At 42.3% G+C, this 25434-nt stretch overlaps 1 protein-coding gene across 4 annotated transcripts in view; it reads right to left on the reverse strand.

The window, feature by feature from the left end:
• Window positions 1-2842: 2842 nt before the first annotated feature.
• The window catches only part of SUPT3H (SPT3 homolog, SAGA and STAGA complex component), a 502007-nt gene continuing 479415 nt past the window's right edge, over window positions 2843-25434 (reverse strand). For 3 of the 4 annotated variants that reach the window (XM_090282521.1, XM_090282518.1, XM_090282519.1), the window contains one exon: window positions 2843-2977. In XM_090282521.1, the coding sequence (XP_090138647.1) occupies window positions 2936-2977 (42 nt within the window). In that variant the 3' untranslated portion in view covers window positions 2843-2935. Of the gene's footprint in view, window positions 2978-9173; window positions 9203-25434 lie in introns of all 4 variants that reach the window. The other variant, XM_090282522.1, reaches the window with a different exon arrangement.

The following is a 25434-nucleotide window of genomic DNA, read 5'->3' on the forward strand; positions in this document are numbered from 1 at the left end:
GTTTGTTGTTTTATAGAAACCTAAAGAACAAACAGTAATAACTAAAGAATTTTCTCCAGATACAGAAATTATATACACCATTAAAAAAAATATTTGTGCTTGTTTTTTCAAATAAAAACTCTTGGTTCTAAAATTGGAACATTATTTTTGAATCTCAACTATTGCAATATGTAAAGACAGGAAGGTTTAAGACAGAGCCCTAAAATGGCATGTTCAGAAAGCCGCATTTCCAAATTTAGGTGAAGGGAGAAATATTTCTATTTCCTTCACTCTCAGATCTATGAGGCGGTGTCCATTTCCCATGAGAGAGGCTATTTATTTACTCGTTGGTTTTATTTATTTTCAAATTGGATCTCCAAAACACAAGCCTACAAAAATAGAAACTATTTTGTGTATTCACAGTTGATTTAGAGTTGAGCATCATTTTTTTATTTTTATTTTTAATAGCATCTACCTTATAAAGCCATTGTGTAGATAAATGAAACACCAGAGGTACATTCCTGACACAAAGGAGGTGCTCCAGCACGTTAATTCCCCTCTCCCCTGCTTGCAGACCTCTTTTAAATAAATTGATATATAATTGACAGAGCTTATTTAATTAATATCAGTCCCTTTGAAGAAAATTTTAATATAACACTCATGCTTCAGGATGTGTCCATAACGGGTATCATTTCTTATATATCTAGGTTACTGTGCAAGATAAACATGCCATAAAACCAGATGCATCTTGGTAATGTCTTATGCAAATCCAGTATGAAGTATACAACCTGAGTGAGAATTAGCGACCAAGGGTCTGGTACCTGGTCTGTCCTAGCAATGACTAAGTGATCTTGGGGAAGTCAGTTTCCCTCTCTAGGCCATGTTTTCATCTGTAAAATGGGTGGTTATTTTCAATGATCTTTAAAACCATGTTCTGCTCTAACATTTTATGATACCACATAACATTTTAATCTTTAGAGAGAAATTTATCAAAGTCAGACCTTCTGAAACTTTCCTTCTTTTTTCTATATTCACTGCTTAAGGAAATTTTATTTCAGTTCTAATTTAGTGTTCTGGAAAGAGTCAGAGAAAGAACTTAAGGATAGAAAAGAAAAAAAGAATTAAAATATTAATATCGAGCAATTATGGGGACATCTTGGCTGGTGGTTCAGGAGACATAAATGACCTTGTTTTATTCTAAATTCAGCTCATTGGCTTATGATGAAAAGTGAAAGGTTATTATATGGACTTACTGGGTAAAACCAGATTTTATAAATAATTACCTGTCAGACTGTTCAAGATAGACAAACATACGCCAGACCAACAAAAACACAGACCTGTCATATTTCTGAGAGAAATGTATATTGAGTCTTCCTTCTCTGGGACTATAAAGAGATCAGGTAGAATAAAATGAAGGAAAAAAACCTAAATCTTGAATTTTCTGCCCTGTGCATACTTTAAAATGTATAATGTGGGAGAGAAGGAATTTTGATGTGAAAAAATAGCCACTGAAAATTTTATACATCATAAGCCTGGCAGATCGAAACCAAATACAATAAATGCTGTCCTTTTAAAAGTTAGGATGTTTACTGCAAGCTTATAATTTTCCGTGATTAGGGACGCCAAGAAAAATAAGAATGATGATAAAAAGAAAAGTTTAATCATACATTTCAACAGGCACAGATGGAACATCAAAACCCTTTGGCAATTTTTTGATATTATATATCTGCATTTTTTGTTCTTGACATAAAGATTTTTTCCAGAAGGACTAACACAGAACAGGTAAATGATAGTTAACAAATGTGAATACTACGGTGCAATCATATTAACTGAGCTTCACAATGATTTGGGTCAGCAGACGAAAATCTTTCATGCTTCTCATTTCTGTTTTTATTAATTCTTTACAAAGGCTGTTTCAGTGTGAGTAAAAACCATGATAAAAGTAAAATTACACAAAACTCCCACAAAATTAAAAAAATAACTTCCTGGCTATTTTTTTTTATTTTTTAATTTTTGCAATTCAAGTTTAATCAGGAACTGCACAATGACATCTGCTGTATTTCGATTTGTTCCCGAGGGTTACAGTGCCTCCCTTACTGGAGAAAGCATAGATGCCAGAAGGGTAGCTCAGCGGCTACCGGCCGGAGATTGGCCACAGTCGCAGCCCCTGTGCCGTGGGGACTGAAGGGAGCACGCACGTCCCTCGGCTCCTCTTCTATTGGTCCTGACCGCTCTGCTTCTGATGGGCACCGTGTGTGTGAGTGCCCAGCCTGGGTGCGGGCGCGCACGGGCAGTAGAGGAGTGGAGGTGGGAGAGGGTCTAGATGAGGAAGGCAGATACGCAGGAAGCTGGGAAGGAGGTGTGGAAGGGATGACACATCCCGTAAGTGGGTGAAGGGAGGAGACGATGGGGACAGACAGTTCATTGGGTCAACTAGTTTTTGATCAGTGTGAGTTTATAAAATAGGTGTCTGTTTCTAAAATACATGTAGATGGAGTCCACAAATGTTGAGAAGTGAAGTTGGTGGGGCAGTGCGAGGGGAGAACTGACTGTCCTTTTAATTTTGTTTCCTTTGTCCCAAACTTGGATTACAAAACGCATCATGTAAAACATAGACTAAACACTGAAAAAAAGACACTGCTTTTAAGATATGTGAGCTGAGGGCAGCAAATCATTCCAAATTAAAATTTCAAAATTGTGTGATCTGCATTCTTGTCCACCTACACACTATCCCAAACATCCTGCCATTAATTAGCTCAACGGCCCATCCAGTAAACAAGACTAAGCGTTGAGGGGGCTGGAAAAGAGCTGGAGTCAGCCAGTTGATAGTCACAACAAACCAACCCACTCCTGAGGACACAGAGAAGGTAAACTTGTATTTTATTTTGTTTCAAAGATGGGCACAGCCATCACCTGCTCTAACCCCACCTTTCCTGTTGTGGCAGTCTCAGTCCCATCAGCAGGCCAGAAAAGCCATTCCGGTCCGGCGGTAGGCACTCTGTTAGAGAAAGAGAAATCTGCAATGAATTATCACAAGTCGAACCAGGAAAGGAGGCCAAAAGCGAGGAGAGCTCTCTTCCTGTTCTGTCGAGTGCTGGCTGCAATCTAACAGGGTGCTTAATCTCAACATTTCTGGTGGCAGAGCTATGGCAACCACTCTGTCTATTAAAAAGGCAATGTGGTTAACAAGTGGTTAGTGATTCTATTTTGGGGGAGCGGGAGATATGTAAAATAAGACATCCCGTTTTGTTAATTGACCAGGCTTGGTTAGGCCAGAGACAAGTTGTGTTGAATCTGTTTGTCCTTTACAAACATGTGTTCTCTATTGGACATGCTCGAGAATCATTTCTAACTAAGTATCTTAATAGTCTATAAATTACTGACTCATTATAGCCTTCCCAGACCTAATTTATAGTCTCAGTGAGAAGCTCTGGGAACAGACACTAACAGAGGTCTTTCCTCCCCCCTAAAATACTGGGGTCTCCAAGGAGTCCTGGACATTATAGATAGTGTAGAAAACTCGAATCTCATATAACTTTATATACATACATGTACACATAGACGCATATATGGACATTACAATAGTATAATATATTCCAGTAAAAAAAGGAAAACTGCATGATTTTTTTCACCCCAGGAGACACGTTCTGCAGTTCTGAGCTGGGAGAGCTGGGTTCCCCGGAGCCCCCGTGACTGGTTCCGGGTCTTGTAATGAGCCCCAGAGTGAAGCAGAACTCAAATTCATGACTTAGGAATCAAATCACCCTACTTACCACCCTAGTTTTCATTATTTAAACTATGAAGTCACATTCAGAGGACTCATAACACTCAATTAGATGAAATGTTTCTATAGTTTTCAGAAAAATGGAAAACATGACAAAACCGTATATCAGGGATTTTTTTTCCTTTAAGCTAGTACTCAGGGCTATTCAAACCTCTGTAACTTCCAGTCCAATAAATTTACCTTCAACAGCCGTATTGCTGGAAATATAGAATAAATTTTTCTGACTAATATAATGCTATGGACGTACTGTAGAGTTTAATTTTAAAAAAATTGAAATACATTTTTATTCACTGAAAAAAAGGTGAGTGAACCTCAAGCTTTTTAGAAAAACTTCTTCTAACATGAGGTGAAACAAAAATGTTCTTTTTCCTGATAACTTTGTTAACCATAAAATTCAGTTAACTTCAAAAGCTGCCCCACTCCGCCAGCAGCCTGCGTACTCAGGACCTACGCCGGCTGCCAGGGCCCTGACGGAGGTCCCAGCGGCCGGCTGTGCGGCCTCGCACTTTGCCCCGGACACGCCCAGGAGAGTCAGCGGCACATCCCCAGTCTCATCCCTCAGGCTCTCCGTGAGCTCACTCCTCACACCAGCCTGGATTGAAGCAAACAGTCTAACAAGAACTAGAAAATTCCAGCTCTGCCTCCTCAGACCATGCCTTGGAGAGCAGTGTTAAGTGAGTTCCTCAGGGAGCCACAAACAACTGGCAGCCGTGGACAGAGTGTCTTCCCACGACCACAGGCAGTGCAGCCTGGGTCCCAGACAGCCCCCGCCACCAACAATGCCCTAGAGAGGCTTCTGCCAGAGCAATACGTTGTGTCTTGACCTTGATATTTTAAATTTTACAACCACAGTGACGACCTTTAACATAACATAGCACTTAAAACACAGGAATGCTTTACATGGAGGTAATTGAACATGGGAGGAAAGCTGGACTTTTCAAGGTCAACGGTGGGAGTGAGCCTTGCTTGGCAAAGACAACGTCTCAGGAGAAGAGTCTTGCAGCCACCTAAGAAGTTACCAAGTTTAATCTTTCCAGGGTGGCCAGTATGAAATGGTTCTCCTGAGTACTGAAAAGGTCATTTAAAAATATCAATCCACCTTAGCAAACAGGTAAAGGATTACAGGCTTATTTAGTAACAGAGCCTCAAGTAGTCAAGTTTAATGAGAACAATCAAATTTTAGAGCTGACCCCGATTTCTGGAATCAGTTTGCAGAATAAGGTCTTCCTATTTAAAAAAAAAGAAGGAATGAACACCCGTGTGTGATCAGGGAAGAGCAGTTTCAACAAACCAGTCCCCAGGGCCCCTTCCCCTTGAGTTGCTGCTTTCCCTTTTGAAGGACAAAAGATGCGAGCTGTCTGTGCAGTGCAACTACGGGAATGTCCCAGATTTGGCACCTTTTCCAGAGTAAGCAGCTTTAAAGGAAGATGGATGAAGACAACTCATCTTTGTGTCAACTGTGAATTTCTCTTTGTGTTGCGAATGTTGAAACTAAATTTAAACATTGCTTGGAGTGAGGGCCTTCCAGAGGCCATGTTCTCACGAAACACTTTGTATCCCACGTACTCTCTACTTTTAGATCCTGTGAATGATGAACAGTTCTGTGTCTTCATAGACACTCTGCAGAGCTTGACCAGAAATTGCCAGGACCATACTCCACTATTGAAAAGTATAAATTAATCAATAACATAATCAGGCTTCTCCAATAAACCAGCTTCTTCCTATATGCCACTTAAGATTTATTACTGATTTAATAATGCTCTGTACTCAACTACTAGCTGCTGCTATATGAATTTGTTGAACAGCTCAGACATTTTAGCATCTCTCAGTTACTAGCAAAGATAATATTTAGGTTTTTTTTAAAGGACAAATTAAAGTTCCTAGATCTTCTTGTTTTTTTAAATTGAGGATCAAGCTAGCTCCCAACTTTTGACATTAGTTTATTCATTCAGCCCCAAATTATGACTTGTTACCAAAACCTCAATATACTTGAATAAGCAGACACAGATTCTATCTACTGCAAAAGCACTGGTGGGCAAATTATATCATAACTGAGCACTTTTAAAATATGACTTTTTTTTTTTTTTTTTTTTTTTGCTTATTTTTATGTGGATAAGCTAGAGAAAACATTTAAATCCCAAACTGGTTTACTTCTGCTTTTTTGTGGGTCATCATGAATTGCACATTTTAAGGAATGGAAATTACTATTACAAAGCAAAAGATTAATATTTATCTTAAGCAAAAGAAGACAAATCATCTACAAAACATATCCTGTTGTTCCAAGTTGAATATGATTGTGTTTATGTGGTTATTTATGCCATAGCCTAATTAATAAAGTTAAAACTTTAGATAGAACCTGTCCTCTACCCAGTTCAGACTTATGTTTTATTCTCACTACTACCTTTCCTGATTCTTTTCTGCTTTCTCAAACTTGAAATAAAACAAGGATTTTATTGTAGTGACTGACATCAGCAAGATGGAAGACTAGAAGGTCCCAAAGCTCATCTCCCCACAAAAAAATAAATAAACCACTACAAGCATGCAAAAACAGTTCTGGGAAAGTTCTGAACTACAACAAAGAAGCAGAACCCTGTGGAGCTCAAAATACAAGCATGACCACAAAGAAGTGTGGGAAGCATCTTACCTGCATCACGCCACCCCAGTTCAGAGCAGCTCAGTATAGAGAGGGACTCCTTCAGGTGCATTTTACCCCATGGGAAGGGAAGAGCAGGAGAACCTTAGAAAAGTCTCATCATGGCCACAGTCATTTGCAGCCTTTGCTACTGAGGACCCCTACAGTCTTCACCAAAAGTGACCCCAGCTAATGGAGCCGTGGGGGATCTCCACTGCTGTGCCTCCTCATGGGAGCTGGGGCCTATTGCTGCTGTGAGACCTGCTGCAGGGGCCCCACCTGATGCTGTGTGTGACCACTCTCTGGGCCCTGCCTCTGGGATTCTAAGTCGCAGCTTTGATCCACCACCACTGGGCTGTGCTGCCACAGCTGCTGCTCGCTGGCCCACCCTGTGAGTCCTAAGTCATGACACTGACTTGCCTCTGCTGGGCAGTAATGTTGCAGCTCTATGTCCCATCCGTTGGTTCCTGAGTAATGGAGGCTGAGCTGCTGCTGCTGCCCCCGGGTGCCAGAGTCAGGACTTGGACCCATCATTCCCAGGGCATGTAGGCACTGCTACAGCCTGTCATCCCATGGCCCATGCCACTGCTGGGCCAAACCCCCACGCCGGGATCCAAACACCGTGGTGAGTCCCAGAGTTGTGCGCATGCCTGCATGTAAGACACTAGCATGGTAATTGCAGCAAGTGCACCTGTGCCCCAGGACCTAGGCGCTGTGGTAGTTCCACATGTACGTGACCCCAGGACCCAGCTTTACTGCTGCTCTGAGTTCCAGTGCACCAGACCTGGAGCCAAGAGGAATAACCTTGTCTAGAACTTCCTTTAACAGGCAAAAAAGGAGAAGAGGAAAACCCCAGCAGCCTCTGCCATTGAGGACCCCCAAGAGCCCTAGGAACTACTGCCACTTGCAGAACATCCCCAGTCGTGGCCAGCACGGACCATGCAGTCTTTGGTAATGTTGACCTCAGCTGATAGAGGTGTACAGAGACTATGCCACTGTGTCCTCCCTGGAATTAGAGATGCTGCAGCCACTCAGCCAAAGCCCTCACAGCTACCTTCAGGGAAAGTCTTTCCCAACCAAAGTCAGACTCAAAAAACCAGAAGAGCTAACTGCTCCCTCATATGCACCGACATCAATGTAAAGCCACTAAAAACATGAAAATGCAAGAAAACATGACAGCACCAGAGAAACCCAATAATTTTCCAGTGCCACATCCCAAAGAAATAGAGGTCTATGAGTCACCTGAGAAAGATTTAAAAATAATTATTTTAAAGTAGTGCAGTAAGATTCAAGATACTACAGACAATTCAATAAACTCAGGAAAACAATGCATGAACAAAACGAGAAGTTCGACAAAGAGATAGCAATAATAATAAAGAACCTAAGAGAAATTCTGGAGCTGAAGGATACAATAAATAAAATTTAAAAATAGAGAGCTTCAAAAACAGGCTTAATCAAGCAGAAGAACAAATCTGCAAACTTGAAAACAGATCTCAATATTATCCACTCAGAGGAGGAAACAAATAAGAGTGAAAAAAGCCTGTGTGAATTATGGGGCAACATTAAAAGAAAAAAAAAATTGCATTATGGGAGTCAAAGAGAGGGAAAGAGTCTGAAAACTTGTTTAAAACAGTAATAGCTGAAAACTTGTAAAATCTGGGGAGAGCAAAGGCCATCTGGATACTCAAAGCTCAAAGAGCCCCAAACAGATTCAACCCAAAGATATCTTCACTGAGACATATCATAATCAAACTCTTAAAAGTTAAAGATAGAATTCTGGAAGAATCAGGAGTTTAAAAAGAGTCATCACATAGACGTGAACCAAGACAACATTCTCAGCAGGTTTCTCAGAGAAACCTTGCAGGCCAGGAGGGAGTGGGATGATATATTCAAAGCGCTCAAGATGAAAACCTGCTGATCTGGACTACTTTACCTAGGAAAGTAGTTCCTAGGTAGACATACAGACTTTCCCAGACAAACAAAAACTGAGGAAATTTATCACCACCAGGTCTGTTTTAGAAGTAATGAGAAAGGGAGTTCTTCAAGCTGTAACAAAAGGATGCTAATTAGCAACATGAAAACATATGAAAAGTATAAAATCCACTGATAAGGGTAAATACAAAAATTCAAGATAATACTGCAATGGTGGTATGTAAATCACTTTGGACTCTAGCATATAGGTTGAAAGACAAAAGTGTTAAAAATAATTATAGCTCTAATATTTTGTTAGTGAATATATAACATAAAAAGACATAAATGGTGACATTAACAACATAAAGTGTGTCTGTGGGAGCAAGTAAATGTGTAGGACTTTTTATGCAATTGAGGTTAAGTTGTTATCAGCTTAAAATGAAGAGTGATATAAGATGCATTATAAAAGCCCCATTATAAACACAAATAAAAAACCTGTATTAGGTACACAAATAACAAGAAAAAAGAATCAAAGCATACCATCACCAAAAAATATCATTGAATGTCAAAGAAAAAGTGACAGAGGAAGAAAGGAATGAAGAAAGTACAAAAACAATCAGAAAATATTCATAAAATGACAATAGTAAGTTTTACAACATAATTACTCTAAATGTAGATGCTTTAAAATTTCCAATTAAAGGACACAGAATGCCTGAATGGATAAAAAAAGAATAAAAAGATCCAAGTATATGCTGCCTATAAGAGACTCACTTAAGCTTCAAGACACTCACAGGTGAAAGTGATGGTATGGGAAAAGATAATCCATGTTAGTGGAAAATGAAAGAGAAGAGAGGTAGCTATGCTTACATCAGAAAATGTAGACTTTAACTCAAAAGCTGTAACAAGAGATAAAGAAGGTATTATATAATATAAAAAGTCAATTCATGAAAAGGCCATAACAATTATAAATATATGACCCAATATCAGAGCACCTAAATATACCAAACAATTATTAATAGATCTGTAGGCTAAAATAGACATTGATGTAATAATACTAGGGAACTTCAATACTTCACTTTTAACAATGGACAGATCCTTCAAACAGACTACATATCAATAAGGAAATAAGGGACTTGACCTACACTTTATACCAAATGGAACTAACAAATACAGAACATTCCATCCAACAACAGCAGAATACACACTCTTCTTAAGTGCACATAGAACATTCTCCAGGATATATCATATGTTATGTCATTAAAAAAAATGTTTAACAAATTTTAAAAGATTGAACTCTTACCAAGTATCTTTTTTGAATACTATGACATGAAACTAGAAATCAGGAAAGCTGGAAAATTCACAAATATGTAGAGATTAAATAACACACTTCTGGACCACAAATGGTCAAAGAAATCAAGAGGGAAACAGAAGTATACCTTGAGATAACAAAACTTATGGGATGTAGAAAAAGCAGTTCTAAGAGGGAAGTTTATTGTGATCAACACCCACATTAAGAAAAAAGAGACATTAGTGTGAACACGGACCGGAGAAGATGGCGGAGGAGTGAGGGGAGGCTGTGCTTTCTGGCTCCCGAGACTCGTCTGTAGTTCGGACTAATTGCAGACGGAACATCTCAGTGAGCAGCTGGACACTGGCAGGAGTCGAGCCTTGGCACTGCTGGATTAGAGAAAACCATCTGGGAATGACCTGTTTGGTGAGGATAGCAGAGGAAAAAGGGACCAGATGGGGTTTCTGACTGGGTTGGCTCCCTGAGCTGCAACTGGAAGTACACAAAGGCTTTTTGGTGACCACAGGCTTCCCCAGAGAGGAATCGGGAGGAAAGCGGATCTCTGCCCGCTGGCAGAGCCAGGAAAGAGCCAGGTGGTATCTGGTGCTGAGAGACAAGAAACAGTGTACTGCTGTGTATGTAAGAATGTGTTTTTCCTTTATATTTTTCTCTTGTGTGCTGCGGAGAGGGGAGGAAAGGTTGGGGGTGACAGGACATTCTTGAGGAGCGCAGGTGCAGAAGTGCGCTCGCCCACTCCCCAACCCTCCCCTTGGGTAGCGCGGGCATGCACAGGGAAGAGCCCTCCTACACTGGCCCAGGCGTGCAGCCAGGTTCGCTGGCCACGCGTCCGGGTGCCCCTTGGACACACCCCAACAGACATAAGATCAGTGCCCCAACGGGCGCAGGGAGGGCCCGCTGGGCATGCAGAAGACCGTGTGCAGACACCCCTGGCCAGCCCCAGTGGGCGCCAGGCCGGAGCGCAGACCACTTGTGCTAGCTCTACTCGTGCCAGCCCAGGCGGTACAGGAATGGCGGGCGGCTGCAGCGTGGGAACAGCGGGCCGCGGCGACTCACAGACGGTCACTTCCACCATACACAAGTGTCCGGGGCCCTGCCCCAAGGGGCAAGAGACCAACTCCCGGGGCAGCTCGGCAGGCCTGAGGCTAGCCTGTGCACACGCACAAGCACCCCAGCTGGCTCCAAGAGGCGCCAAATGAACTCATCGACCACCTTGGGCGCACGGTTGTAACCCAGGCACGCGACCAACATTGCACGCAGGCGCACACCGCTGCTGCAAGGATCAGGAACCTCTGGCCCACCTCATTAGACCAGCTGGGATCCAGAAAAAGAAGACGACACACAAAGGCTGAACTGAGTAAAAACTTTTTTTGTATTTTTTAAAAAAATTTTATTTCTATTTTAGTTTTTTTATTTGTATTTTATTTTTTACTTTTTTAATTTCTTATTTTTAATTTTAATTTTTACTTTTATTAAAAAAATTTTAAACTATCTCTTTGTTTCATACTATCTCTTCTTCTCATCCTTCCTCTTTAATTTTTGTTTGTCTGTTTTGTTTCGCCTCCATTTCACACTAAATAGAATATAACTACTATATAAATCTAATACTATACAATTCCACTTCTTTACTATATTCTGCATTTTTCCCTTTTTCATTTATTATTATTAACATACAATGTAGATATTACCTACTGTCTTGCATAGTCTCGACACTACTTGCTACTATTATTAATCATTCCCTCTCAAAAATCATATTTTTCCTCTTTAAAAACAACTCTTATCTATTCTTCCTATAGTATAAAAGCCCTAATCTCTCTATATTTATAATAATACTGGCTCATTTGATGACAATAGCAGGATAGAGTGTGGGGGATATTTTTGAGGGTGTGGGTTTCCTGCATGGGCTGTGTGTTTATGTTTGTAACAGCATCTCCACAAAAGAACTCAAGAAAAAATGGACAGAGTGACTCTCAATCAACTAGCCAGAGGGAAGATCCCACCAAAGAGCATCTGAATTATAACCAGACAGCATAAACAAACGACATAAAGGGTATCCCAAGAACATCAGGCTCAGGAGATCAAAGAGACTGCACCACTGAAACCCCCAGATCTCCTATAAAGAATCTCATACCACAAAGGTGGGAAGTCAAAGCATACAAATCCAAAAAACAAAAACAAACAAGAAGAATCCAACATGGTAAGACGCAGAAACAACGTCCCTATGAAAAGAAAAGAGGAATCCCCAGAAAGAGAGGTAGATGGGATAGACATAGCCCAAATGTCAGACATGGAATTCAAAACAATGATGGTGAAGAAGCTCAATATACTCAACAACCTCAAAAACAACTACGACAACCTCCAAGGAAGTTACCAACAGCTCCAAGAAAATTACAGGGAACTTGCAGAGAACTACACCAGCATAAAAAAGGACACAGAAACTATTAACAAGAACCAGGAAGAAATGAGGAATAAAATCTCTGGACTGAAAAACACAGTAGAATCAATCAAAAGCAGGCTAAACGAAGCAGAGGATCAGATCAGTGAGTTAAAGGACAATGCAGAAAAAAATTCCCAGACAATACAATAAAATTAAAAAAGATTGAAAAAGTATGAAGAAGATGTAAGGGAATTACAGGATAGCATGAGGAAAAATAATATACAGATCATCAGAATAAAAGACGAAGAAGAGGAGCGAGGAATAGAAAAGCTGATAGGAGAAGTAATGACAGAAAAATTTCCCAACCTGATGAGAGAAAAAGTTATTCAAGTTCAAGAAGCACAGAGAGTCCCAGTGAAGAGGAACCCCCAAAAAACCCACTCCAAGGCACATCATAATTAAAATGGCAACATTCAAAGACAAAGAGAGAATCCTAAAAGCAGCAAGAGAAAAACACAAATAACATACATGGGAGCTCCGATAAGGCTATCGACCGATTTCTCAACAGAAACACTACAAGCCAGAAATGAATGGTCAAAAATATTTCAAGCAATGAAAAACAAAGGCCTACAACCAAGAATACTCTACTCAGCAAGGCTTTCATTCAAAATGGATGGTGAAATAAGGACTTTCCCAGACAAAGGAAGACTAAAAGAATACATCTCCACCAAACAAGCATTGCAAGAGATGCTAAAGGGAATGTTTTAAGAAAAAGAAGGAAAAAAGAGGAGAGGAACACAGGTACAAAGGGAAATGAATAAATATCTGTCAATAATAACCTTAAATGTAAATGGATTAAATGCTCCAATTAAGAGACATAGGGTAACGGAATGGATAAGAAAACAGGACCCACATATTTGCTGTCTACAAGAAACACACCTCAAAACAAAAGATTTACACAGACTGAAAGTAAAGGGATGTAAAAAAGTATTCCAAGCAAACGGACATGAAAGAAAAGCTGGGGTAGCAGTACTCATATCAGACAAAACGGATTTCAAAGCAAGGGCAATAAAAAGAGATACAGAAGGACATTTCATAATACTTAAGGGAACAATCCATCAAGAAGATATACCACTGATAAATATATGCACCCAACGTAGGAGCACCCAAATACATAAAGAAAATACTAGAAGACCACAAGAAGGATATTAACAGCAACACACTCATAGTAGGGGACTTCAACACTCCATTATCAACAATAGACAGATCATTGAAGCAAAGAAACACCAAGGATATACAGGCATTGAACAACACACTAAACCACATGGACTTAACTGATATATATAGAACTTTTCACCCCAAAGAAGCAAAATATACATTCTTTTCAAATGCACATGGGACATTTTCAAAGATAGACCACATGATAGGACACAAAACAAGCCTCAACAAATTCAAGAAAATTGAAATCATATCAAGCATCTTTTCAGACCACAATGCCTTAAAACTAAAAATCAACCTCAGAAAAAAAAAATCAAAGACACCCAAACTCATGGAGAATGAATAACATGCTATTAAATAATGAATGGGTTAACAATGACATCAAAGAAGGAATCAAGAAATTTCTGGAAACTAATGATAATGAACACACAACAGCCCCAAACCTATGGGACACAGCAAAAACAGTCCTAAGAGGAAAGTTCATAGCAATACAGGCATATCTGAAAAGGATAGAAGAATCTCAGATAAAAAATCTAACCCTTCAGCTACAAGACCTAGAACAACCACAACAAACAAAGCCTAGGACAAGAAGAAGGAAGGAAATCATCAAGATCAGAGCAGAATTAAAGGACATAGAGACCAAATAAACAATTCAAAAGATCAACAAAACTAGGAGCTGGTTCTTTGAAAAAATAAACAAAATCAACATGCCTTTAGTCAGGCTCATCAAGAAAAAAAGAGAGAAGACCCAAATAAACAAAATCAGAAATGAAAAAGGAGAAATCACGACTGATACCACAGAAATACATATGATTGTAAGAAATTACTACAAACAACTGTATGGCAAGAAATTTGACAACCTAGAAGAAATGGACGAATTTCTAGAAACATATGACCTTCCAAAACTGAATCAAGAAAAAGTAGAAAGTCTCAACAGACCAATAACAAAGAAGGAAATTGAAACAGTAATCAAAAATCTCCGGGCACACAAAAGCCCTGGACTGGATGGCTTCACAGGTGAATTTTACAAAACATTTAGGGAAGAACTAACTTCTACCCTTCTCAAACTATTCCAAAAAATCCAAGAAGAGGGAAAAATCCCAAACTCTTTCTATGAAGCCAGTATTACCCTAATTCCAAAACTAGGTCAAGACACAACAAAGAAAGAAAACTACAGGCCAATATCACTGATGAACACAGATGCTAAAATTCTCTACAAAATACTGGCAAACAGGATCCAGCAATACATCAAAAAGATCATACACCACGATCAAGTGGGATTCATCCTAGAAATGCAAGGATGGTTTAATATTTGCAAATCAATAAATATAATACATCACCTAAACAAAATAAAAGACAAAAATCACATGATCATATCAACAGATGCAGAAAAAGCATTTGATAAAGTACAACACCCATTTATGATGAAAACACTCAGCAAAATGGGAACAGAGGAAGCATGCCTTAACATAATTAAGGCTATACATGAGAAATCTGAAGCCAACATCATTCTCAATGGACAAAAACCGAAAGCATTCCCCGTGAAATCAGGAACAAAACAAGGCTGTCTACTCTCTCCACTCCTATTCAACATAGTGTTGGAAGTCCTAGCCACAGCAATCAGACAAGAAAAAGAAATAAAAGGCATCCAAATTGGGAAAGAAGAAGTAAAACTATCATTATATGCAGATGACATGATAGTATACATAGAAAACCCTATAAACTCCACTAAAAGACTACTCTATATAATAAGTGAATTTGGCAAAATAGCAGGGTACAAAATAAATATACAGAAATCTAAGGCATTTCTGTACACCAACAATAAAATATCAGAGACAGAGGCAAAAAAGAAAATACCATTTACTATAGCAACAAGAAAAATAAAGTACCTAGGAATAAACTTAACTGAAGAGATAAAAGACCTGTACTCTGAAAATTATGTAACATTGAAGAAAGAAATTAAGGAAGATACAAATAAATGGAAGCAAATGCCATGTTCTTGGATGGGAAGAATCAACATCATCAAAATGGCTGTACTACCCAAAGCAATTTACAGATTCAATGCAATCCCTATTAAAATACCAATGTCATATTTCACAGACCTAGAACAAATACTCCAAAAATTCATATGGAACCAAAAAAGACTCCTAATAGCAAACGCAATCTTGAGACAGAAGAATAGAGCAGGAGGAATCACAATACCAGACATCAAACAATACTACAAAGTCACTGTGATCAAAACAGTCTGGTACTGGCATAAGAAAAGACATATAGATCAATGGAACAGAATAGAGAGTCCAGAAATAAATCCAGGACTATATGGTCAATTAATATTTGATAAAGGAGGAAGGAACATAAAATGGAGTGAGAAGAGCCTCTTCAACAAATGGAGCTGGGAGAACTGGACAGGCATGAGCAAAAAAATGAAACTAGATCACCAACTTACACCACACACGAGAATGAACTCAAGATGGATCAAAGACTTAAATGTAAGCTGTGACACCATAAAAGTCCTAGAGGAAAACATAGGCAGGGAAATTTCAGATATCCCACATAACAATATTTTCATGGATACATCTCCTAAGGAAATAAAGGAAAAAATAAACAGATGGGACTACATCAAACTAAAGAGTTTCTGCTCAGCAAAATAAAACATCAGCAAGATGAAAACGAAACCAACCATATGGGAAAACATATTTGCCAATGATATCTCAGACAGGGCACTGATCTCCAAAATATATAAAGAGCTTATACGACTCAACATCAAGAAAACAGACAACCCAATTAAAAAATGGGCAAAGGAACTGAACAAACACTTCTCCGAAAAGGACACACAGAAGGTCCATAGACACATGAAAAAATGTTCAACATCACTAGCCATCAGAGAGATGCAAATAAAAACCACAATGAGGTACCACTTTACACCAGTCAGAATGGGCATCATTACGAATCAACAAACAAGTGCTGGCGAGGATGTGGAGAAACGGGAACCCTACTGCACTGTTGGTGGAAATGCAGACTGGTGCAGCCACTATGGAAAACAGTATGAAATTTCCTCAAAAAACTAAAAATGGAACTGCCTTTTGAACCAGCGATTCCACTGCTAGGATTATACCCGAAAAATCCTAAAACCCTAATTCAAAAGAACTTTTGCACCCCTATGTTCATAGCAGCACTGTTTACAATAGCTAAGTGCTGGAAACAGCCTAAGTGCCCATCTGTAGATGAGTGGATCAAAATGATGAGTGGTACATTTACACAATGGAATACTATGCAGCAGAGAGAAAGAAGGAACTCCTGCCATTTGCGACAACATGGATGGAACCCGAGAGAATTATGCTTAGTGAAATAAGCCAGGCAAAGAAAGAAAAATACCATATGATATCACCTAATACAGGAAACTAAAGAACAACATAAACAAATGAACTAAATAGGACAAGGAGCAGAATAACAGTCAACAGGGGGAAGAGGGGAGGGAGAGAAGGGGATAAGTAAGGGAAGGGTCTAATCAAGGAACGCGTATAAATGACTCATGGACATGGACAACGGGGAGGGTGGAGGGGAGCAATGGGGAAAAAATGGGACAACTGTAATAGAAAAACCAAAAAATAAAATAAAATAAAAAAAAGAAATATTTCAAATAAACAACATAACCTTACATCTCAAGGAACTAGAGAAAAAGGACAAATTAAGCCCAAAGTTAGCAGAAAGGAAAATATAATAGAATTCAGAGCAAAAATAAATTGAATAGAATCTAGAAAGACAATAGAAAAGATTAAGAAAACTAAGATTTGTTTTTCTGAAAGATAAAAATGACAAGCCTTTAGCTAGACTAAGAGAAAAAGGGAGGTGATGCAAATAAAATTGTAGATGAAAGAAGTGATATTACGATTGGTACCACAGAAATACAAAGGATTACAAAAGACTACAATGAACAATTGCATGCCAACAAATTAGATAACTTGGAAGATAAATTCCTAGAAACATGTTAGTTACCAAGACTGAATCAGAAAGTAATAGAAAATCTGAACAGACCAACAACAGCCCAAATTCAATCAGTAATTAAAAATCTTCCAAATACAGGCTCAGGTCAGACGGCTTCACTGGTGAATTTTAACAAATATTTAAAGAATTAATACCGATCCTACTCAAGCTCACCCCAAAAACTGAAGAGGAGGGAATATATCCAAAGTCGTTTTATGAGACCAGCATTATCCTGATAGAAAAGCCAAACAAAGACACTACAAGAACAAACAAATACAGGCTAAGGTGGTTTTTTTTCCCCAACAGCCACAAGCAATTTTTTGCATACCAGCTGGGTGTCCTATAATTCAACTAAATTCTGACACTATGTAGCTGGAGATAGCATTAGATCCCACAGTTTAAGGGCTCAGTCACACAAGAGTGCCTCCCTGCCTCTGCCCCTCACTTCAGATGTCAATCACAAGTTCAGTATTACCTGTGCTTCTGACTGACCAACTATTGCTCACGAAAGCTGCAACGATCCCCTCTTTGGGTTCAATTAATTTGTTAAAGATACTCACGAACCTCAGAGAAACATGTCACTTACTAGATTACTGGTTTCTTACAAAAGGAAGTAACACAGGAACAGCCAGAAGGAAGAGATGTACAAGGCAAGGTACGAGAGGGCAGCGCTCCCATGCCCTCTCCGAGTGTGCCGCTGTCCTGAATCTGTGTGCTCAACAACCCAGAAACTCTCCAAACCCCACCCTTTGGGGTTTTTATGGAAGCTTCACTACATAGATGTGTTTGATTAAATAATTGGCACTCGCGACTGAATTCAGTCTTCAGCCCGTCTCACCTTCCAAGACGGCAGAGGTGGGACTGAAACTTCCAGCCTTCTAATCACACGATTGGCTCCACTGACAACTACCCTCCATCCTTAAGTGCAGTCCAACAGCCACCTCATTAACATCACAAGAGACACCTTTATAGCTCTCATCGCAAGACATTCCAGGGATTTTAGGAACTCTGGGCAGACCAGAGGGACGAAGATCAAATACAGGGATGGGAAAATGTAGGTTTACAGTCCTGAGTTTATCGTAAACCTACTTTTGCCCACCTCTGTATATATTTCTTATTAGAAATCATAATATCACACAGGCCAATATCCCTGATTAAATTAGATGCAATAATCCTCAACAAAACACTAGCAAACCAAATTCAACAGCATATTAAAAGAATCATACAACATAATGAAGTAAGCTTTACCTTTGGTATGCAAGGATGATACAACATATCATCGGCAGCCGTCCGTCTCGAGAGACGATGGCGTAGCTTCTTGAGAGTCTATCTGCACCGCCGAGAATGGCTGTGCAGTCCGACTCGGCAGTGACAATCCCTGCCGCACTTGTTACAGGTGAAGACAGATGGCTGTTGTTGCTGCTGCTGACGCTGCTTCCGCCTCGATCTTTTCTGGACCGCCTCCTCGTTGTGCGCAGCCTCTGCGCGTGACGTGCCTTGCCTGACCGCGAGCCTCCAGGCTAGGCGGTCGTCTGCTTGAACTTCCCATGTGTTGAGATTGATGGAGCATTGTGTCATGTCCTTTTTGTAGATGTCTTTGAACCGCAGTTTTGGGCGCCCTGTCATCCTCTGGCCTTCTGCTAGCTCGCCGTAGAGGAGGTCTTTGGGAATACGGCCTGCATCCATTCTTTTGACATGGCCCAGCCACCTGAGGCGTCTCTCACTAAGAACTGCATGCAAACTGCTCATGTTGGCTCGCTTCAGCACCTCGGTGTTGGGGACCTTATCCTGCCAGGCGACATGCAGGATGCGTCGCAGGCACCTCATGTGGAAGCTGTTGAGTTTCCTTTCGTGCCTTGCGTAGGTGGTCCACGTCTCGCTGCCATAGAGGAGAGTGCTGAGTACGCAGGCTTGGTAGATGCGCAGTCTGGTTTTCTCAGTGAGGCTGGAATTGTTCCACACTCGCCGGTTCAGTCTGGCCATAACTGTGGCTGCCCTGGCGATTCTCCGGTTGACCTCCAAGTCAACTGACAGAGAGCTCGAGATGGTGGACCCGAGGTAAGTGAAGTCGTTGACAGCCTCCAGGGTGTATCCGTCGATGGTGATGCATGGGGGAGTCCCCGTGCCTTGAGCCATAACGTTCGTCTTCGTCAGGCTGATGGCTAGTCCGAACTCCTTGCATGCGTGGGAAAGGCAAGTGACTAGCTGCTGGAGTCCCTCTTCGGAGTGTGATGTCAAGGCTGCGTCGTCGGCGAAGAGCATCTCACGGATGAGCACCTCTTTGACTTTGGTCTTGGCTCGTAGACGGGCCAGGTTGTAGAGCTTGCCATCGGATCTGGTGTGAATGAAGACACCCTCGCTGTAGTCCTTAAAGGCGTATTGGAGGAGCATGGAGAAGAAGATTCCGAACAGCGTAGGCGCGAGGACACAGCCCTGCTTTACTCCGCTGCTGACTGGGAAGGCCTCAGAGGTTGCGCCGTTGTAGGACACCGTGCTGTGCATGTTGTCGTGAAAGGACATGACCACAGCAAGCAGATGTGGTGGACAGCCAATCTTCCGTAGCAAGCTGAAGAGTCCGCTTTGACTGACCAGATCAAACGCCTTCGTGAGGTCGATAAAGGCGAGGTAGAGTGGTTTATGCTGCTCGTGACACTTCTCCTGCAGCTGGCGTAGGGAGAAGATCATGTCCACTGTTGATCGGCCAGCTCTGAAGCCACACTGGGACTCTGGGTAGACGCGGGAAGCAAGGGTCTGCAGGCGGGCAAGAGCGACCCGGGCGAATACTTTGCCGACGACGCTGAGGAGAGAGATGCCCCGGTAGTTGTTGCAGTCACTGCAGGCTCCTTTGTTCTTGTACATGGTGATAATGTTGGCGTCTCTCATATCCTGGGGGATGTAACCCTCCTTCCAGCAGAGACAGAGTAGATGGTGGAGTGGCTGTAGCAGGACTGGTTTCCTGCTCTTTAGGATTTCTGGAGGGATTCCATCGCTTCCTGGTGCTTTCCCGCAAGCGAGGCGGTGGATGGCTTTGCCGAGCTCTGCCGCAGTAGGTGGGGTGTCTAGCTCCTCCATGACTGGTAGGTCTGGGATGGCGTTAAGAGCAGTGTCTGTTACGGTGTTCCTCGTCGCGTACAGCTCGAGGTAGTGCTCGGTCCACCACCGCATTTGCTGTTCCTGGTCAGTGATGACCTCACCTGTCTTGGACTTAAGGGGGGCGATCTTGGAGGGGATTGGGCCTGTTGCCTTCTTGATACCCTCATACATTCCTCGTGCATTGCCTATATCGGCGGCTTCCTGGATGCTTCTGCACAGGTTTAGCCAATAGGTGTTGGCACAGTGGCGGGCGGTCTTCTGGACTTTGTTCCTGGCAGCCCGTAGAGCTTGAAGTGTACTGGGAGTGGGGGTGGCCTTGTAAGCCAGTAGGGCCTTCCTCTTAGCCTCGATCACGGGTTCCATTTCTTCCCAGTGAGCCTCGTACCAGTCAGCGTTCTTCCGCTCTTTCTTCCCGTAAGCAATAATGGCGGAGTTGTATATGGCATCGCGGAGACGTGGCCAATTGGATTCGATAATGTCATCTGCCGCCATTCCCTCGCCGAGTGCATCTTCCATCCTGTTGATGAATTGCTGGGTCTTAACTGGGTTGCTGGCACAACTGGTGTTGATGCGTGGGCGACCCTTCATCTTGGAGTGGTGCAACCTCTTCGGTATTATGCGCACCTTGCTTACCACGAGGGCATGGTCCGTGTCGCAGTCTGCACTGTGGTAGCTGCGGGTGAGGAGGGTGCTGCCAATATCCGTTCTTCTGGTGATGACGAGGTCAAGCTGGTGCCAGTGGCGGGAGCGGGGGTGCCTCCATGACACCTGGTGGATCTCTTTGCACTTGAAGAATGTGTTTGTCACGCACAGGCCGTGGTGACACAAAAGCTCAAGCAGTCGCTGACCATTCTCATTGATCTTTCCTCTCCCAAAGTTTCCGAGGCAGGTGGGCCGGGCCATGTGGTTGGCTCCTACTCTTGCGTTGAAGTTTCCAAGGAGATAAAGAGCGTTACTTCTGGGGATCTTGGATAACGCTTCGTCCAGTGCATGGTAGAACTGTTCTTTCTCTTCAGTGGTGGCGCAGAGGGTTGGGGCATATGCGCTAAGAATGCTGACTGGGCCGAAAGTTGTTGACAATCGGAGGGTAAGTAATCTCTCTGTGCCTCCTGTGGGTGGCTCTATGGAGTTAACAAGCGTGTTCTTCACAGCAAACCCAACACCGTGCTGTCTTGGTTGGTCTGGAGACTTCCCTTGCCAGTAGAAGGTGTAGTTGGTTTCTCTGATAGTTCCGTTGTCGGCCAACCGGGTCTCCTGTAGAGCCGCAATGTCGATGTTTAGTCGTGCCAGTTCCCTGTCGATGACGGCGGTTTTCCTGGCACCATTGATCCACGGAAGGTCTGCAGTAAGTCCGGGACACATGGTCCTGATGTTCCAGCTAGCGAGGCGAAGAGCTGGAGGCTTCTTTCTTGTTGTTTGCTTGGAATTGCCTGGTGCGAGTGTTTTGTGGCCCACTTTTCAAGAGACGCCTCTCTGATCCCCACGCACCCAGTGGGGCAGGTGAGCCATGGCGAGACGGCACCTAATTGGCTGGGGGCTGCCCAGCTTGAGGTGGGCGGTAGCTGTCCAGTGAGGTGCGATGACCTCTCCCACCGTCAGAGGAGACCCCTGGCGCTCGTTTCCTTCGCCAATCGGATGAGCTTATAACCGGTAACTGTCTCCTCCCGTGTTAAGTCGACATCTTGCGATGACGCTGGAGTGTCCTCTCCAGTGAAGCTACAAAGCCTGGGCAGGGTGATATGGAGGGCCAGCTGTTGCCCATGCAGCAGACCCCCCCTCTCTTCGCAGCTGAAGGATCCAAGGGGAAAGACAGAGTCAATACAGCTTGGCTTCAGGTGCGCCGCAGGAGTTGCCGGTGTTGACTACAACATCAAACCGCCTTAGGGACTCCGGCTCCGGATTTTCTGTCGGGGTTTACTCCCTTAGCCTTTCCCCTGAGGAGGTATGCCGCAAGGCAGCGGAGGTTTGGAGTCAGAGTTTCCCTTCTCCTTAGCCTTTCCCCTGAAGAGGTATGCCGCAAGGCAGCGGAGGTTTTTTGGAATCAGAGTTTTCCTTCTCTGATGTGCCCTGACTGGAAGATCGAACCAGCGACACTTAGCTCGCAGGCCGACGCTCAATCCACTGAGCCAAACCAGCCAGGGGGGATACAACATATACAATCAATAAATGTAATATATCACATTAACAGAATGAAAGATAAAAATCATGATCATTTCAATAGATACAACAAAAGCATCTGACAAAAGTCAACAAATTAGGTATTGAAAGAATGTACCTCAACCAAATAAATGCCATATATCAGGGGTCTCCAACCCCTGGGCTGTGGATTGGTACCGGTCCACAGCCTGTTAGGAACCAGGCTACGAGGCAAGCTTGCCTGAGCTCTGCCTCCTGTCTCCTTCCTGCTCCTTCCACAGTGGGTGATTCAGCGAAGCTCGCCTGGCCCCTGTTGCCACCCACCCCCATCCACAGCAGGTGAGAGTGAGCTAAGCTGAAGCCTGAGCTGCGCCTCTGTCGTTCTTCCCCCTCCCCCAACCACCTTCCACGAAACCAATCCCTGATGCCGGAAAGTTTGGAGACTGCTGTCATATACGACAAGCCCACAGCTAACATCATACTTCATGGTGAAAAGTTATAAATCTTTCCTCTAAGATCAGGAACAAGGATGTCCACTCTTTCCACTTCTATTCAACATAGTACTAGAGGTCCTAGCCACAACAATTAGGAAAGAAAAAGAAATTAAAAGGCATCCAAATCAGAAAGGAATAGTAAAATTATTTCTGCTTGTAGATGACATGACTTACACATTAAAAACCCTACAGACTCCATCAAAAAACTATTAGAACTAGACTTCTGGTCAAGATGGAGGTGTAGGTAAATGCGGCTCGTCTTCTTGCACAACCACAGCACAATTGCAGCTAAACTACAGCACAGATAGTACTCCGAACCATTAGAAGTTTGACAACTAAGAAATTTAAAAAACCAGATTCATCAAGACAGGAGGGATGGAGGGGTGGAGATATGGAATGGGCTGGTCCCAAACCCATGTGTTTCGCATATAAAATGGAGGGCTATCTCTGGAGTGAGGGATTCTAGCCCCACATCAGACTACTCAGCACAGGGCTCCAGTGCCAGGAAGATAAGGTCCCATTTCTGGCTGCAAAAACCAGTGGGGGTTGGGTTGGCAGAAGAAACTGCACGATTCTCAGGCCTCTCCTCTTCAAGGGCTTTACAGTGCACATGGACTTACCAGACTTACTTCCTCTGGTCTCCAGCATAGGGGCACCAGCTTGAAGGGCACCAGTAGCACATGGGGAGGAACTGACGTGTCTAGCATCAGGGCGAGAGCTGGGGAATAGCCTCTTCCCAGACAGAACTGCAGACAGTGGTCATTGTGCCTTTTCTAAGCCCTCCCTCACACGGAGCCACAGTGCAGCAGCACCATCTCTGAGTCTCCATTAACCTGGCTCATATGGTAAGCCCTGCCCTGATGATTACCTAAGGGTCCACCCCATCCAACTTATAAGCCCATCCACGCTGTTAACAGTGGTTATTCCATATGAAGGGCTGAGCTAGGTGCAGACTTCAGAGCTTCCTAACTCCTCTCAAACAAGCAACAGCTGATCCCAGCCCCATACCGTTCACTGAGTGGCCCCAGGCCCAGCATTAGCAGCCTCCATCTGCAGACTGCTTTACAGCTTATGCCAAGGGGCCCCAGACAGAACGCAGGTGGACTGTGACCTTGGCCTGCATCACTTGGGAAACACCAGAGATTGCACAGTCAATGGACAGTTACAGACCATGTTGGAGCACCACTCAACCACCTCTACAAGCCACAGAGGAAGGTGGTTGCTGGCCAGGGGTCACAGCTAGTCCTAGCAGCTGTCTGGACTAAATCCCTCCTGTTGACCTGCTGACAGCAATCAAGACTCATCTGCAAGAGGAGAAAGTACTCAGCACACATGAAAGGCACACCTCAAGTATTCAGCTTGGGTAATCAGGGAGGCTGTGCACCTGGACACTACAGGGCACCTACTACATTAGGTCATGCTACCAAGATAAGGAATCATAGCAGCTCTACCTAATACATAGAAACAAACACAGGGAGGCTGCCAAAATGAGGAGACAAAGAAATATAGCTCAAATGAAAGAACAGAACAAAACACCAGAAAAAGAACTATATGAAATGGAGATAAGCAATCTATAAGATGCAGAGTTCAAAACACTGGTTATAAGGATGCTCAAGGAACTCAGTGGGTACTTCAACAGCATAAAAATGATCCAATCAGAAGTGAAGGAGACATTAATTGAAATAAAGAGCAATTTACAGGAAATCAACAATGGAATGGATGAAGCCAAGAATCAAAGCACCGATTTAAAACACAGGTACCAAAAAACAACCAATCTGTATAGCAAGAAGAAAAATGAATGCAAAAAAATTGAGGCTAGTGCAAGGAACCTCTGGGAAAACTTCAAGCATTCTAACATTTGCATTTAGGGGTGCCAGAAGGAGAAGAGAAAAAGCAAGAAATTGGAAACCTATTTGAAAAAAAAAATAAAATAAAACTTCCCTAATTTGGCAAAGGAAATAGACATGCAAGTCCAGAAAGCACAGAGAATCCCAAACAAGATGGATGCAAAAAGGACCATGCCAAGACACATCCTAATTAAAATGCCAAAGGTTAAAGATAAAGACAGAATCTTAAAAGCAGCAAGAGAAAAGCAGATAATTACCTATAAAGGAGTCCCCACAAGACTGTCAGTTTATTTCTCAAAAGAAACTTTGTAGGCTAGATGGTATTGGTAAGAAATATTCAAAGTGATGAAAAGCAAGAACCTACACTATCCAGCAAAGCTATCATTTAGAATGGAAGGGCAGATACAGTGCTTCCCAGAAAAGGTAAAGCTAAAGGAGTTCATCATCACCAAGCAATTAGTATGTGAAATTTTAAAGGGACTTAATAAAAAAAGAAGATTAGAACTATGAACATTAAAATGGCAATAAATTCACAACTATCAACAATTGAATCTAAAAAACAAACCAAGCAAACAAGCAGAACAGAAACAGAATCACAGATATGGAAATCTTTGGAGGGTTATCAGTCTTGGATTGAAAGAATTAATATCGTTAAAAATGTCCATACTACTTA

The sequence above is a fragment of the Furipterus horrens genome, unplaced genomic scaffold (assembly GCF_987537825.1).
Source record: "Furipterus horrens unplaced genomic scaffold, mFurHor1.1.pri manual_scaffold_6, whole genome shotgun sequence".
NCBI lineage: Eukaryota > Metazoa > Chordata > Mammalia > Chiroptera > Furipteridae > Furipterus > Furipterus horrens.